This window comes from Drosophila gunungcola, chromosome 3R (assembly GCF_025200985.1).
Source record: "Drosophila gunungcola strain Sukarami chromosome 3R, Dgunungcola_SK_2, whole genome shotgun sequence".
NCBI classification, from domain to species: Eukaryota; Metazoa; Arthropoda; class Insecta; order Diptera; family Drosophilidae; genus Drosophila; species Drosophila gunungcola.
This window is the reverse complement of record NC_069139.1, coordinates 25,185,175-25,202,736: the sequence shown is the minus strand read 5'-3', so window position 1 is coordinate 25,202,736 and position 17,562 is coordinate 25,185,175. Positions and strand designations below refer to the sequence as shown.

The following is a 17,562-nucleotide window of genomic DNA, read 5'->3' as shown; positions in this document are numbered from 1 at the left end:
TCTCGTTTTCATCTGAAATCTGTTCCAGGGTCGTTGGCTTGACCTCTTTTTTTACGGCCTATCGCTGTTATGTGAGGACATTATGGAATCCCTGGGAATCCGCCGAAGATCGAACTCTTTGCCCAGCTGGAAACCAGGTTGCCAAGTGCCCCGACAGCTCTCGCTCCACATAAAGTGATGCGATTAATGCAGAACATGCCCGAACTCTGAACTCATCATCATAAAATCGGGGCAACGACAACTACACACGCCTCAGTGGGCGGTGCGTTGGTGTTCTGGGGTGTTGGGGTGTTGGGGCTAGTCCCGAGCCAAATTAGTGCGATTCCAGATGAGACCCGGCATAACCCCATCCACACTGCGCCCGATAATAGCAATGAAGTAGAAAATCCCGAAAAGCTCTGAAGCGCATAATGATGAGCAGTTGGGAATGGGGAATGGGAAACGGAAAGCAAGGGGCGGAGGCTTCGATAGATGGGGACGCATATCAATGCGAGGGAGGATGGGCCGGAATAATGCCATGCGACTGAAATGCCAACGAAACGGAAAACTAATTCCGCCGTTTGTGACTTAAATGGCAAGGCCGAAAACAAAGGCGACTCGGGGAGTGTGAATCGGTCTCCACAGTGGGTTGGGTGTGGGGTAAACTTAATTAGCTCAAAAACATTTCGGAGCTGTTCTTAAGAAACCTGACTTAAGCAGAGGTGATATTCCTGCAGATAAAACCAATTTAATTAAAATAATTTAGCAATTTCTATTAATAAAACAATGGCGCTTCCATTTATGTGACTAACTTTGAGTACACTTCTTATGTCATTATTAGGCCGTTTTAAATTGAAGTTGAGCATTCCAGCAAGTCGCAAAATGATGATCCTTTTATAAAATAAGTAGTGAAATTTAAAACACATAAACAAGCTAAAGTCTAAAAATATAAGTTGCAGTGTTGTATATTGTATTATATTAATGCTGCGTTATACTCGTCCATGGAAAAAGTATTTATTTGGATATTACACTTAGTACTTACGAAATTTTATTTAGCTTTAAAATTTTCAGTCAGAGCTTTAGCCTTTAGAAATAACGAAAGTATGTATATCTATAAATTATATTATCTGTATATTTAGTTTACATATTTTTCTCAGAGCCTTAGAAAACTTGTTAGTTTGTTAAATTGAAAAACTACTTTAAAATTTATAGAATTGTTAAAACTATGCGAGTCAATCCACTGTGCCTGGCTTTTCCGTCGACATTTTCCCAACTAAAGACACATCGCTGGGCTGGGACTTTGTTGCTGGGATAAACGATTTCCAATAAAAATAAGGCTTTGCTAGTGCCCCGGAAATTCGGTTTTTGGCAGGTTCAGGAATCCCGGCCATCTCGATCCAATTCCAGCTCCTGGTCCAACAGTGATGCTATCGGGTTCGATTGTTGATGGGAGCTGTGTGCTGTAAGCGGTGAGCTAAGGGATATGCTCGTGGTGGAGGTCGAGGTGGCTCACGATGGGGCATTAAATTGTATTAAAATGCGCAACGCACACACACACCCCACCCGCCTACGCCCACACCCACTCCCTGCCCCTGGGAGCCGCCCCACGCCCACAAAAGTGTTCCCTGAACGCCTCGACTAAAAGACGGCATTTATTTTTAGTCGCCGCCGGTGAGCGTGGCCAAAAGTCTAGAAAACTTGGGCAAGAGAGACGACGGGGGACCCAAGTCGGATTCCTGTACAAATGGTATTTTATTTATTTTTATTGGCGAATGGCCGCGATGGAAATCAAATTGGAGAGTTTTAATTCTGGCAAGGGTCCTCTTTTCTCGGTTTATTGCCAGCCCAATGAAATAGTTTCGCTAATGTATTTCGGTCTCCCCATTAAAACTAAATGCTGATTCATTCCAAATTGGATTCGATACAATTTAAAGCTAAAATCTTTGACGTCGGCACTGTTTGTTGTCTCAAGAGCATAAGTATTTTGCAAAAATAAAAAAAGACTTCGTTGTTGAGATTTAATTAATAGCTAACATTTTAAAATACCATACATTACTTACAAAATATATGTAATATATTTCTTATTATGGGCGTCTACTGTAACCGTTATAAATTACAAACCATTTTTTACCAGAACACAAGAACTCAACAAACTTTTGATTATTTATTTATATCTTAGAAACCTTTTCGACCCTTATTAAGATGTTATAATTTTAGTTTACAATTAATACAATTTGAAGGCAATAAAAATTACCAAATAGATTAGGAATAAAATATGTGTATAAGGTGAAAACAATTTAAGTACATGTTTTAAATAAACATTTTTAAAATGTATTTTTGGATACGCTTTAGAATTTTTTACAGTATGTAAATCTTATTATTTAATAAAAACAAAGCGCTAAATATAAAATATATAAATGCGTGAAATTGGGGAACGGTATATTTTTGATTGTAATTGTTTTCCACGGGATCTTTTGAGCCAATATTTGGTTTAAATACATAAAATTCGTTTAATAATTTGATGAAAACGGATAAGAACTTGTTAAGTTGTGAAAGTTTAACTGTGTTTAATATTTAAAAAAAAAACTTACAAAATTGTGATCACAATTCTTAATTATATGTTTTATTTCTGAGAACTAAAAATTATATTAATAAAAGACGGTTGCTCTTTTTATTACAACTTTAAGCTTAAGATAAAAAATTATTATAAGAATTATTATTATTTTTACATGAATTTTAAGCTATAAATACCAAAAAGTATCAAGATAATACATATTTGGTTTATAAATAAGGCCTTTGACTAAAGTTCTAGACAATTCGGTATAAAAATTAAACTAACAAGGGATATTTTGCTTAGCGTTGAATTGTTATTTCATTTTTTTCAGGCTTAGAAATAGAACAAGGAAGGATATTAAACTCTGATATTCTGTTAATATTTGATATTTATTTTAATAAAAAATTACAATTCAATTCCAGCTACCAAAATCCCCATACAAAATGCCGTCGGCTGAAACGAAAATGTCTGCCATACGAATTCCCGGCGAAGAAGAAGTGGATTTAATGGAGCGCCATGATGGCCAAGCCGAAAGTAGAAAAAAGAAGATGAGAAAGAGAGGAGAGTCGAGTACGGAATGCCGATGGAATGTATGAGATTGGGCTGCGCCGACTGCGCTGCCTCCGCTCGTCAATGGTTGCCAAGCGACAGCGACTGTGGCGGCCATCATGGATGTGAAAGAGAGCAACGCTCTCCGCGTCTCCCTCTCTCGCTCGTGCCAACAGTTCGATATTCCGCAGCGGTACACCATATAGCCACTCACCTGCGACGGCGGTTGTTGTGAAGTTCTTGCGACGTGAGCGACTGGACTTCGGAGCCGCCGAGAAACACTGGCCCCAGCAGGATGTCGGAGGGGGCTGAGGCATTTTGAGGGAGATTCTGCGACTGCGTCGTCACCCAGAAAAAAGCAGAAACAAAAGCCAAAAATCGGAGGAAGTTGCCCAGGGTAAGTAACGGTTGTTAGGGGATGCTCAGAGCGAGAGGGAAATACTATTAACAAAACAAGGATGCGCAGAAACACTGGACATAGACAATACATCAACCACGAGGTGAAGGTCACCGCTAACTTAAGGAAATAGTTGGGCTATTTGGAGTTACTTTTCAAAATTAGTTGAAATACAATTTTTTTTGAAAATTTTATTTAAAATATTTTAATTTAACATGAGTTAAATACAACAATTTAAACTTTTTGAAAACTCTTGCACTTATATTACAATTTTATAAGACGTAAACTAAATTCCAAAACATTCAGACCTCAGCCGCTCTCTCTTTCTTACCAATACACGGAAACAGCCGCTCTCTTCCAATTGGACTTTGCCTTGGTGTGCGTGTAGGCTCTCTTATCATGGCACTCTTAAATTGTCTATGTGTTGGTGAGCTGAAGCTCTTAAGAAGTTCTCTTTCCACTTCTCTTTTTACACTACTGCACCTGTTCACATGGCGCTCTTAAACACTCCATCACTCTTTTTGTTTTCTTTTGCTTCAATGTTTTTGTTTGTCTTTTCTCTTCCCCTTTCTCCGTTCTCTCTCTTTTATTCCCCGTGACAGCTGCCATTTGCTTATTGGACGCTGCAGTTGGCCCGCTCTTCCTCCGCCTCGCAGCTTGAAATCTTGTTAGAATTTAATAGAATCTCAAAAGTCCTGCGCAAGTTTTCGCTGCTTTGGGGAAATGCAATTTCCTTCTTTACGATTTTCGCTGCTTTGCCAGCTTTTCTCAGTCGTCTTGTTATTTTTTGTCCGCCTTTTTTTGGGCTTGCATTCATTTTTTGGGGGGTTGCACGGGCGGAATATAATAAGTTTTTCGCTCGCTTAGCAACAAAGTTGAATGCATTGTGGGTGGCAAATATCAAACAATGGCAGAGCTCTGCTTTTTGCTGATAAGAATGATTGGGGCAAACGGCACAACAACAAAGTTGAACAAAGTCCCTGCCAATGGGTTTCCCTTCCAATTGGATAGTGCATCCTTGCAGGTTCGTGACTTGGCTGCAGTTGGAATAAATTTAAGAGCTTACTAATCTGAAAACCTTTCGAACCCTGAGTTATAAGTGAAATTATCGTGACAAAGGTCCAGGGACAAGGGCGAAAACGAAGGCTAATGCAGGGAACTTCCAATCGAGGGCACCAATTCGTGATAAGGTGCGGTTAATTATCATTTCCAATTCCACTCCCGATTGCCGATCCATTCGTCACAGTTTCGCGCCTTCACCCACATAAACAAATCAATCCGATCGGAATATACACACTCGCATGTGGAATCGTTTAAATATATCGCATTGTTTGTTATTGAAACAATGCGCCTACACATTGAAGCCGAACACAAACATTTATTTTTCGTCTTTTATTTTTTTTGTTTACTTCGCACATTTGAATAGAGCGAACATCGAGTGGAGAGGTCAAATTTATGCATGACCTTCACGGGATGGAGAAATTATAATGTGTTAACTAAATCATTTGTGGCTTAATGCTACTTCAGACATTATATATTATAAAATAGAAAAATCTATTTTATGTTGTCTATTAATGGGCCATTAAATAAACTTATAGTGTTGAAAATAGCTATTGAATTTTAAAAATGGTTTATTTATTTTTATTACCACATTAAAATTGGTTAAAAAATGCATCACTCAAATTCTAACACTATTATCATCAGATTTTCCATAGAAAAGTGCTCATAATAAAATATTCTTCAAAAGTACAGATATACCCAATAATTATTTTAAATACATTTTAATTAATAAGAACATTACACGCTTTGTTTATCTTACATTTAAACGAACTCCTTAATTTTAATGGGTTCAAAACCAGTGTTATTACCCCTGCACAACCAGTGAATAAGCAAACTGGTTTTGAATTAACCCTCGCGAACATATGGAGATTCCCTATCCAAATAAACCACGATTCTCCTGTTCGGTAACAGCAATAAACCAAAACCAGAGGGAGCGGAAAATTAAGTAGGTGCAAAAGGCGATGAATAAACAGGGGACAGTAAAAACTTAAGACCGAAATCAATCTGTAAATTGGCGCAAATAACTCGGGCATGGACATAAATCAGGGGCATTACGGGAACGGATGCCGGAGATGAAGCCACTTGACGACGGGATTCCCGGATCGACAGCAAAATCTTGCGAGGACGAGGACGAGGAAGAGCAGGTCGAGCAACGGACGTCATAATCGTTTCAGTGACAAAGCATAAAATTTGAGTTTTACGATTTAACTGGGCCATAAAGCAACCAATTAGTGTCAGTGGCAAAGACACTGCTTGCCGGAGGGGCTGAGTATCGGCTAGGGGCGTGGCAGTGCGTGCGGATTGAATACTTGCCTACGGTTATGAGTGTGAAATGCGTTTAATTGCTTTATGATAATTCCGACAGCTCATTAAAAAAGTCCACAAAGCCCAATAAGCTTTACCGTTCGCTGGCTTCTGTATTTCGTTGCCCACCAGTGGGCTTACATTGCGTTTTCCGTTCAAGTGACTTTTTAAGGAGCTGCCTAAAATACGACTTCCCACTGCCACAAGCCAGGAACAGAGCCAGAATCTGAATCTGAGCTGGGCCCACGGTAGGGGAGTCATAAAAGTGACGACAATTTCGTTTTATTTTTTATGACAAAGCGTCGCCTGCGGTCTCCACCTCCACACTCCTCCACTTCTGCACCGCCCTGGTGTGTTCTCGTCCTCCGATTCCGATTCCGATTCGCATGTGTGTACCAGCGGGCTGAGCAGGTTGTGCAGGTGAATAATTTTCATTGCCGTATATCACTGTGTCAATTGTGGTTGTAATGGCCGTCCAATGGATGTACACGAAAATGGAGACATCGACGAGGATTTATGGCCAGAAAAAGGGAGGGAACAGAATTATAAGCATGTCGATTTCTAAGTTAATAAACATTTCCATTTTAATAAGGTATTTAAAATGATAGCTTATGTGTAAAGCTTAATGAACATAAAAAGATTGTATGCTTAGATTTATTTCATAGCTGCAAACTAGAGACAAAAATTCCCAAGAGAACAAAAACATTTTATTTAATTTGTAATCTTAGTATTCATCAAAAGGCTATTAATTGGAGCTTAGTAACACCAATGGATAAAAAACAATAGATAAGTTTCTTTAAAAGAAACATACAAAATTTAAATAAATTTAACAACTGACGCGAAATGAATACTAAAGTTAGCACGTTTATTTTTGCCTTTCTTTCTTTACTATTTTCAGCATATTAACCAAGAGAAATATAATCGAAACCGTAAAAAAATATTCTGTAGTTCAGTAAATTTTCTAATAGCTTAGCTATGATAGAGTAAAACATTACTTAAATTATTTTTTAGTAATTAAAAAGTCTGTTCAGTAGTAGTCGCAACCAATTAATTACGAGCTGCTGCTGCAACTTAGACCACATTAAATTTCTTATCTCAATTAAGTGCACTCTATGGCCAATGCATTTGTGCCCAGTCAATTTCCACGGCCAAGACAAATTGCCTAGCAATTATGATTTATGGCCCCTGATTGATCGGGTCGAATCAAACGCAGCCTGGCCAATTGATTGCCGTTGACCAGGCCAAAAACCAGCGGCCTAGTTCCATCGGGCTGAGGCAGTGTTTATTTGAAAGGCAATCTCCACTCGAAGTGCGCGGTCCGGCTTTCAACTCCACGAAGTCTGCGCTCGAGAACCTACTCCTTGAATAAATAAAATGGCCAGCAGGCCAGCAGGCAGGAAATTTGAAAACAAACAAGAGGCCACAGCATGGAGAACGCCCCAAGGTGAGTGAGTAAACAAAAATGAAGAATGTTCGCTGATTGACATTATCCGGTGCACACATGCAACGCCGGGAATGGTAATTGGTAATTGGGGAATGCATTTCCATTCCAGACCCATACCTGGGCTCAATCCCATTTGGCGTTTCCGCCGCGGCCATATTTCAATCGAACTGCCTGGGCTTCTGCGCTGGGAATATCTGATTAACATGGATGTCCCGCGGCGAGATACCGGGTTTATTAAGCCATAAATTAAGCAAGAATGCTTCTGTAGTTTTTGATGGATTGCTCCTGCTGTCGTTTTTGAGCTCAGGCTAAAATAAACTAAACTATTCGTGCTGCCCCAGCAATTTTTCATTTGGACTAAAATGACAGAGAGGAGGAAGAATTATTTAATTTACCTAAAAGCTTTGGCAGCTGCTCTCGTTTCCCCATTTTCCGCTGTTTTTTTTCGGTGCATTCCTTGCTCCATTCTTTTTTGACAAAATGAAATATTTAAACGCCGGGGAGAACGGAAAATCGAGACTAGGAAACTTGAAATATTCGCCGTTGACAGTGTGCGTGAGTATCTGTATCTGCGTGTGTATCTCTGAAATGTCTAAAAGCGTTTCAACTTTAGTTTTCGTTTCTGGTTCTGGCATTCTGCCTGCAGCTCTTTGTTGCTTACCCCCCTTTTTTTATTTTCTTTGATTTCGTTCAGTTTTTTCCATTTCCATTGCTCTTCTTCCTCATCAAGAATTGGTACACCTTAAAAATACAACAACATTTAAATAAATACAAACCGAATAAATACGAATTCAATAATTAAATTGGAATTGGCAACAACAAGAACCTTTCCAGCTAAGATTTCCTCAACTTTAAATTATAATAGACTTTGTTCAAATCTTTTTACCCGAAATAAAATTTACATTTTTAACTCAAATTTATCTAAAATTGTGTGTATTTTTTATTGCTTTCATTTTTGTTTTAAATTTATTCACTTTATTCCTTAATTGATTTCTTTTTTAACATTCACTGAAATATTCTACAAAACATAACAATGTATGTATTTTTCTTAATATTAGTTTTTGTTGTCTATGTATACATAGTGGGTTAAATTTTTTGTTTTTTTAATATTATACCTAGGCTCATTTTTGTAATTTAATTATTTGTCACTATCGAAGATTTCTGCGTTTTTATTTTATTAACTAGATATTTCCAACATTCAACCACAAATTTCAGAAAAAAATACATATTCTCTAAAATATATACAAATTGTTAAATATTGTTTGTCTGTGTACATATCATCATCATTGGTCGACCATTGTGTTTTCTTTTTTGTTTTTCTTATTTTTCCTTTGCCAATTTTTGCTTCATTTCCTGGCATCCCCTTTCCATCCCCCAGCTACACCTTCTTCTCACTCATTCTCAACTCGTATTCGTACTCGGCTTTCCCGCATTTTCGTTTCGCATCATAATTTTCCGTTCGACGACAACAAAAGGAAAATGACATTGAAAATCACGTTCCACGGTAGCGGAGAAAGGAGCTGTGAATTCCTTGAGTTTCACCAGCCCCAAACCTCCTCTTTTGGCCAACTCAACCGGCCGGAACGCCCACATAGTTCGTGTGTCGTATTTAGTTCGGAACCAACCTCCTCCTAGATATATATATATATATATATATATTGGTCTCCAAGGCCCCACATCACCCGGGGACTTTTCAAATGTGCTGTAAGCAAAGCACGCGCCGATAAACGAGGGGAATCGAGGGGGCAAACTTCAGATTTCCGTTACGTGTTCTTGGCCATTTACCGAGCTCCCGAACTCGCCGATTCCATTAATCGGCCATTAATTTAATGCACAACTAATGTTGATCTACCCAGCGTAAATCGGTTTACTTTACGGCGAAGAAGCTCTTCGTTCTATTTAACTAATTTTACAAGCTTGATTTTACCGCTATAAAATAATATATATCTTTTAATAAAAATTGTACATTCATAAAAATAACTCAACAAAACTTAAGTAAGACCTGTAGCAAAACTTATGTGTTTTAGTCTATTTTCATATTGAGTATATCAAAATTTCGACTCTCAAATTACTTTTTTTATAGCTGGTTTTCAAATTACGCATACTTTTGTATACTTTTCTTCCACAATCAGTATCAAAATGAATATAAATGCTCCCACATTGAGTACCTTATCAGTGCCCTTTAAAGCAATATAATAAAAGCAAATAAAGCTGTCATATAATACACACAGATCAGATCACTAAATTGAATTATATGAAGTCGTAACATTTTAACAAATTGAAGCGTGTCAAGATGAAAATAACAACATTAAAAATAACCACATTGATATTGAAAACAATGGGCCCCCTCAACAGAAACAACTATTATTTGGTTTTCAATTAAAAGTTCCCATTATTATATAATAATTATATTATTATCGGGATGATTAATTGAACAGAATAAAACAGTTTGTAGTTTTATACAATTAGATTAAAATGTCTCATGAAAATAACGAATGCGGACCAAATTTAATAACGAATCGATAATCTGTTTACCACGCTGAACGCACCCAATAATTGAAGCGATAAGGCAAATATATTTCTTTCTGTCAGTGAGCACAATATTTTTCTCTCGCATTGGGGCCATCGACTTTATTTAGTTTCGAAAGTATTTGCATTAGTTTAATCTAGTTAAGCAGCGGACAAAAGCTCAGCGAAGAGAAAAATATGACGGACTGATTGGCTGAGTGACAGACTGAAGGACGACGCCAGAAGAATGTTCGTCGGAGTGAGGATTCAATTTGTCTGAGCTGGTGATGGTGCTGCTGCTGCTGCTTATCTGGAGTATAAAAGCAAGTGATCCAGCAACCAGGGAGCCCAAGAGCTGCACTTTGCCTGTCCTTGCCATGAAATGGCCACCGCGTTGCATTCAACTGCGTTCGAGCAGCCGAAGATACACACACTGCGATGCGGATACCCCCAAGCAGATACAGATATGCTGAAAGGCCACATGTGCATCTCGCTGCCATTGCCATATGGTGTGGCATCCATGGCGAACTTTCGGTGTGGCGTCATGACCAGAATTTTCTCTGGCGGTGGAAAAGCGGGCGATTTCCCAGGGGTCGTAGCAGCGCGAAAACCCGCACATGCGCACGGTGGGCCTGCGACAGTGGGCAAATGGGTGGTTGGAATGTGGACGTGCTGCCGGTCGAGTGGGGCAACAAAAACTGGTTTTGGGGACCGGGCCACACGCGATGCCTGATAAAGGCTGAATTTGCAATTCACTAAAAAGGCTGTTTGGCAATATGCTAAATTACCTCTTGAAGAGTCAGAGAACCTGCTATTTTTACCAAATGCGTCCACCAAATGAGCAGAAGGCAATGAGAGAACTGCAAAGATAAGATAACTCCTTAAAAAAAAAAACGGAAAATCAAGCCATTAAAACTTTGGACAGTCTTTGGGCTAAAAAAAATGTTGCAAATCAAGAAAGTTTTTTTTTAAAAAACGTATGCATAACAATACGTTTTTTCACGGACTTTTTATGGTTGAAGAGATTTTACTTAAATGTTTCTTAATTTACTCGGTAAAATTTATCTTTGGTAATAAAAGTTTGGAAACAACTCTTTCATACTATCAAAAGAAGATCATATAAACATTTTTTAATGGCTTATAATTGAAAGTAAAACTAACTTTACAAGTTTAAAACTTTCTCTCTGTGTGATTCTATGTGATATCTATAAAATAACATTCTAGATATAATTCTTAGATTGTCTTTATTAGTATGCCACCCATAAATAGAAACTTATATAAGTTTAATTAAATAATCAAAGCGAATAAAAATGGCTACCAGTGTGAACAGTTTGTAGATGCAACTCAGCTTCTGTAGAGCTCAGTTCACTTAAGGAAATTAATTTAACGAGTATTAAAGCTGTCTACATTTTAATTAATTAAGAAACTAATGCTACGGTAGATATGTTGCTGCCGCATGCAAGAAAGTCACTCGTTTTTCCAGTAATAAGGCGAATAAAATATTTAAACTTACTGCCGAAACCCGTTCCTTCCCTCGGTCGATAGGGAATTATTTAAGCAAAGTCGCGCCGCTTACCGTAAATTGCAATTTATGCCCAGCGGCAGGCCAAGTTGCATCAGTTAACCAGTTTGACGGCTTGAGGCTCCATTTCGAACCGAATGAAGTAATCACAATTGATAATTGTTGGATCACATCGCCGCATCTGTATCTGCATCTGCTATTTTTGGGTTCGTTGATCCATTCGAATGGCCGCCATGCGCCGCCATCAAGTATCCCGTATTCGCATTTGGTTTCCATAACTTTTACGACTCTGGACACTCCCATCCACTCCCGAGATGGTCAACTGGGGAACTATTACAATGCATCGCATCGCATCGCAAAGCATCGCAAGGCGGCGCGGAATCAATTGTCATAACAGACAGTCTCCGGGCAGCTGAGAAGCAGATTGCTTTACGAGGGCAAATATTTGTGCTGCCTGTCGGCATGTGTCCGTCCGTTCCTATAGATACGGATCACAGACCCATATGCCCAACCCGTTCGGTGCTGCAGCAGCAAAAAATAGTGAGCGCTGGAAATTGCAATTTATATGGCTGCCATAAACAGAGGATGCAGCACTTTCACTTTTCCCGGAACATTAGGAACGCTTCATTTTTTGACCGACAAATGTGTCTCTGTTTTTTTTTTCGGTAATTGCATTCAGAGCGTAGCACTCGCAGGTCGCAGGTAGTACCTTTGAGCCGTGGTCGTAAAACCCCTTCCCGAAATCGCGACTTCGACCGCTGGGCACAGTCGGAGATCGCCTCCGACGTTCCATATCCGCAGCAGGCGGCAGGATATTAGGGAGTTCTTATACATTTTTGTACATACAGTTTTGGAAAATATGAAATTATTGTTTAACATTTAACATTTTTATAAACTCTTGGTAATTTATGGATTTATTTTTATAATTTGTTTAGTGATTAAACTTTATGTAAACATAAATTACATATTTTATTGGAGTTTTATATTTTTATGAATATTTAAATATTTATTTATAGCCACTGCTGTGATTTACCTTGCCTGTGAGCTAAAGTCTTGATAGTCTAAGTGGTTGTTCCATGTCATTCGTAGGTTTATATCTATTAGGTACATGACCTGATTGAAACTCATGTTTCTCCGTGTTCAGGCTGTGCCCTAGCATTTCAAATGACACCTCCCCTTAAAAGTTTTCCACTTTCTCCAGAGCTTCTGCTCCGGAGATTTATTCCATCGTGACCCTTGTTACGATAACAACGAGGCTTCATAAATACATCGAAACACGAGTGAATTCAACAAATCAACACGCGGAGGGCGGGGTAATGAAACATTTTCTTTTTCCATTTGCCGCGTGCAGCTAATCTTCGGAAAACGGAAAATATTAATGAGCCAAAGTTTCTCTTTTATGGAATTTCGATACTGACAGACAGTCGTTGGCGGGGAAAACTAGTGGAAAACTCCATCACTTTGGCCTGGACATGTTTGTCATTTACAAGTTGCGCGGCCAATTACTTTGAGGACCCGGAGGCAGCCACTCTCCGGAAAATGGCCACGTCTCCGGCGGCTCATTATGAAAATGAAAGCAGTTTCGTCCGCAGAACAGGCAGCCTGTGCCATGTATTCCGCCAGAATTTATGCACACGAGCATATTCCATGGGGGAATTCGAGGTCGCTCGGTTGCCGTCTGTTTGTCTATCAAACAGGGAAACTAAAAAGTTTTCGCAAAAAGCACACAGAAAAAAATGGAATTGATGGGAACGGGGGCAGATGGCTGATGGCAAAAACAAACAAACAAACAAACCATGGACACTCGACTCGACAGACTCCGGTGGGCGTTAAATGGCGACCGGGAGGAGGGGGCGTGGCAAAGGGCACACGACCTATATGAGCATAAAAGCGAACACACACATATAGCACATATGAAGCGTCGACATCGATGTCGGCATAATCGAATGAGCGGAGGGTAATGGGGCGCACGGAAGACCCGCAACTGGACCCCATGGAATATGAATGCATGCATCTCGAGCATCTCGAGCATCTCCATATAAATGTCCCCCCGTGCGTGGATGTCCAATCCCCGGAAAGCAACTATATATTTATTGTATTCCTGCCTTCCGCAAACACGAAAGCGCACTCTGGACGGGAGCAGGGCTAATGGGTTGGGGTTCTGCGGGCGGTGGGCGGTAGGCAGTGGGCCGAAATGAATTGAAATAAAATGATAAGCGTGAAATAATAATGAGGAGCGTGTTCCGGCATAAATCGGTTCGTCCTTCCTCGGCAACTGTCGAATGGGTTGGAGTATTTGGGTCCTGGCCGGCCATTTGCTTTGTGTAATCCATGTAATCGGCTGTGAAAAGTGTTTTACATGCGAGTCCGCTTGCATAAGCCGCCAAATGGTGCGTAGCTGAGAGGAAAACTCACACATGAGCAGGGAATTTTAAGTGGTTTCAGTAACCCTTGCCCTAAACTGCTTGAAAGTCATTTTTAAAAAACAACCTAGAACATGAAATTTATTTAATAAAATAGTTTTTGAGCTTATACCAAAAAACTCATTTAATAAAATTGATGACAGTAAAAACCTTTTTTAACTCATACATTTGTACAAAAATATTTAATTTGTTAGAAATACTATAGTCAGTAATTTGTTAATTGAAAAAACAGCTTTATAATATTTGTAATTTTTCTCTAGTTCAATTAACTAAAAAACAAAAAGAATATAAAAATAGAAATAAAATTACTCATCTTTAATTTAATAAAATATATTTTTTCTCTATCTTTATCTCACTCCAGTTGGATTAAACATCGACCCCTGGAGCGCGGACTTAACCCGGCGGCAGCTGCTTCAGGTTAGTCTCCATCACAGTATTTTTTCATATATTTATATGCAAGCCAAATTAAAGTTATAAAATTGGGATTGTGCATATGTAAAACTCCATCTGCCGACCGTGGAACTGTCCAATTGAATTGGGTCGCAGGTGCAACTCAACCGTCAAAGAAAAGAAGATGGGAGTTACCCGAACAGTTTAAATTCGCTTGGCAGCTTCACTTTTTATTTGCCAACATGATTTTTGCTAAATTACGTTTCCAAACAAAAAACAAAATGCCTGTGTGTGCGGCATATGAAATAGTTGGGACCCAAGTTGTACCTTTTGCTATTTATTTTTCACATCCGCATACAGATCCCCTCCCTGTTCGATATGAAAAAAGGCAAAAGTTGATCAAATAAATGGCGAAATTTCCATATTCCAGCGATAAGAACGGAAACGTGTAGCTCAAAGATTTCCATCAAGTCAAATCGGATTCGCAATGGGAAAAGGAAAAGGAAAAGTCGGGCGTGTAACAAGTTGTGCGAATCTCTAAAAGGCGGTGGTGGTGGGAGGTCCTTGGGCGGCAGTGCTGACATCTGTTCAGGCGGTGGCTGCGCGGGCAGGTACGACTACAACCCCCATCGCTTAGCTAAGTAAATGGGTTGGCCGACGAACGTGACTTGGCCTGGCCATATCTCCATCCGCACGCCCTTCCTCTGCCATCGGTTATTTAGAGCACATGTCTCCTCCAGCTCGAGATATTAGCAATGGCTGCACAATGGTAGGGCAAGGGTAAAAAGCAATCACATCTTTCAATTCAGCAGGGGATTGAAAATTTTAGAAACAACATATAAATATGATAATAGACTTTTCTTATTTAGTTGGATATGATTTCAGCAAACATTTATACAAAGAAAGTAGCATAATATAATATGACCTTAAGTTGTAAAAATATATATTTTTTTATTTTAAACGTTCCAATGTCAAATTAGAAAATGTTAGACTTTTTAAATATTTTTTTTTTAAATTCGAATGTAAGAGTTTCTAGAGAACTTTTCAAACTAAGAGAACTTTTCAAATAAATACATTGGTTTTTGTGAAAACGTTATGACTTCAACAATGTCGACTAACTATAATACCTTAGTCCACTGTGCCATCGCCTTGGATCGACGCAGCCAGCCAAAGCCAGTCACGATTCCAAACTAATGAGGAATACACGTAATTACATGTGGGTACGCAATATCAGAAGTTCGGCTTCAGGTCGAGCTCAGCTCGTGGCATTGTCGTACTGCCGGGTATCCCGCCCCCGCATTTGTGCCACAGCCATATAGTTGCGTTCAAGGAATCAATGCCCTGAGACAAACCCAGAAATTTAATAAACACGCAAGTGCACGGAAGTAAATTATCCCGTCAGTCAATTATGTATGTTGCTACGCCGCAAAGAACCCCTCCCTTGTGCTCCAGTTTCTCTGTTAAGACCTGAATTGGACCTGGTCTGGTTGTTGGGGATTGGGGATTGGGAATGGGGGCTGATGCCTTGAGACGCCACATAAATACCTCGTTTACTTTCCCTTCCTTGTGTGCGAAGTTGCTGTTTCTGCTTCATTAAACGCCCGCCACACTCGCTTCAATTGGTTGCTTTATTTGTGGTTTGCCTTTTGTGCTTTTTAATTAAATGTTTTCCTCCTTCTTTGGCCCTACCTGCGTAGTCATCGAAGCTATTGCCAAACCTAATTAAATGGTCCCCAGATCGTTTCAAAGAAGTGAATCCAGCCGGCATATTGTTTTCTTGAGCGCAAGTGAGAATAATAAAACTTTAGTTGAAGCAGGTGGAAGTAGATAAGGCAGCAATCAGACTTGAAAAGTTATAGCACAAGTTAAATAAAACTTAAAACGACATCGGTAAAATTCCATTGAAACCAGAGAAAATGAATTGTCATTTGGGGTGATCGTTGAAGTCTAAATTAAGGTAAAATTAAAAGACTCTATTATATTAAAAGAAAGTATAAACGTTATATAAACTGCAGGAGGCTCCAAATATATTTGGTGAATTTTTGCAAAAAAAAATTAGTTTAATCCTTATAGAACAGAAATTTAAGGCACACTTTGGCGATGAGCTGTTGTCGGGTTGAGAAAAGACTCTATTTGGCTTGCCATGCCTGAAAGGCTCTAAATAAATAATGAAATTACGTCTGCAGCAGACAACTTCATGTAAGTGGCTTTGGTTCTTCAACGGACTGGGCGTTCATTTGAAATTTTAATCAGCACTTCGTGCTGAAAATTTCAATTGCGGGGCCGAATTGAATTAATTTGACTAATTCTTAGATACATTTGCATGAAACAAGCTTCTCCGCGCTTCTCCACTGTCTCAGACCAACTTGATTACATTAGAGATGCGCAATTATAAGGGCCCAGCAAATTCACAGAGACAGTCCGGCGGGATAATGAGAAGGGTTGCCCAGATGAATGACCGAAATGGCTGAGGGCTTAGCTCTGGCTTCATTAAGTGCCAGAAGGTGCTGCCAATTTGGAACTGCCAACAACCTTGCCCCTTTCCTCACCTGTTTGGGTTTCGTGGATACAAGATTAGGTAAAGAGCTGCGCCTCAAGTAAAATATTAATGGGCCTTGAAAAGAAAAAACAAAAAATACGTTCTTTTACATAATTTACCTTTTTTTAAATATTTTTGCATGCCGAAATTTGTAATCAAGCTCTTGGAAAAGTTTACCTCTTTTAACAAAATTAATAATATTTGTTATCAAAGTCCATCTACGCTTTTGCTTGAAGTGAATTTATTTTTCTTATTTCCCTGTTTCGACATTCCGCAATTTTTGAGGGAAAATACTGTCTGCTTTTTGCCTTTGATTTATTTGCGTCAGAATTCCGAAGGCCGCTGCTAATTAAACAACAAAAGACCAGCAGCACCTACAGTGGATCAGCATCAACAAAATTTGAATCAGCCTCGAATCGTAAACAAACTTTTGCCGGCTCGACTGGTGGGTGTTGGGTGGTGATGAGGGCAGCCATAAACAGCTGCACACCGAACGGGTTCAAGTTGAATGAAGAAGCTATTTCGGAATATGCACTGAAAAAAATAATGTCGATTGGATTTTAAGTTAACTTATATGAGAGCTAAGGCCGTATACTCATAATCTCATTGTAGAATCCCAAATAATTGATATTTGTGAAAATAAAAATATTGTATAAATTGTAAATGTCATAGACATAATATATTTATTTACTACTATATAAAAATGTATTTAATTAATATTAAACGATTCATAACAGAGACATAAATACAAAAAGTGAAGCTTGGCTGTTTTAAAGAATTTATTAACAAAAAAATTGAGACAACAAATGTTTGCTTTTTTAAAATTTGTTACAAGTCGGCATTCCATTTTCTTTTGTGTTTCGTTTTAAAGTGTATTATTCTGAGTGGATTTG

At 38.9% G+C, this 17,562-nt stretch overlaps 1 protein-coding gene and 1 long non-coding RNA gene across 4 annotated transcripts in view; one reads left to right on the top strand and one right to left on the bottom strand.

Annotated features, from left to right (window-relative positions):
- Positions 1-17,562, top strand: part of LOC128251886 (uncharacterized) — a 110,063-nt gene that overhangs the window by 25,636 nt on the left and 66,865 nt on the right. For 2 of the 3 annotated variants that reach the window (XR_008267251.1, XR_008267250.1), the window contains exons 2-3: positions 2,956-3,479; positions 14,102-14,157. Coding sequence is in view for 1 of the 3 variants with exons in the window: in XM_052979134.1 (XP_052835094.1) it covers positions 7,271-7,287; positions 14,102-14,157 (73 nt within the window). In the remaining 2 variants the exon portion in view is untranslated. Of the gene's footprint in view, positions 1-2,955; positions 3,480-7,044; positions 7,288-14,101; positions 14,158-17,562 lie in introns of those variants that run through there. The other variant, XM_052979134.1, reaches the window with a different exon arrangement.
- On the bottom strand, positions 7,256-11,823 carry LOC128251889 (uncharacterized). Its single transcript, XR_008267253.1, has 3 exons — positions 11,372-11,823; positions 7,949-8,028; positions 7,256-7,879 (listed from the first exon to the last, which is right to left on the bottom strand). It is a non-coding gene; the product is annotated as an uncharacterized LOC128251889 (long non-coding RNA).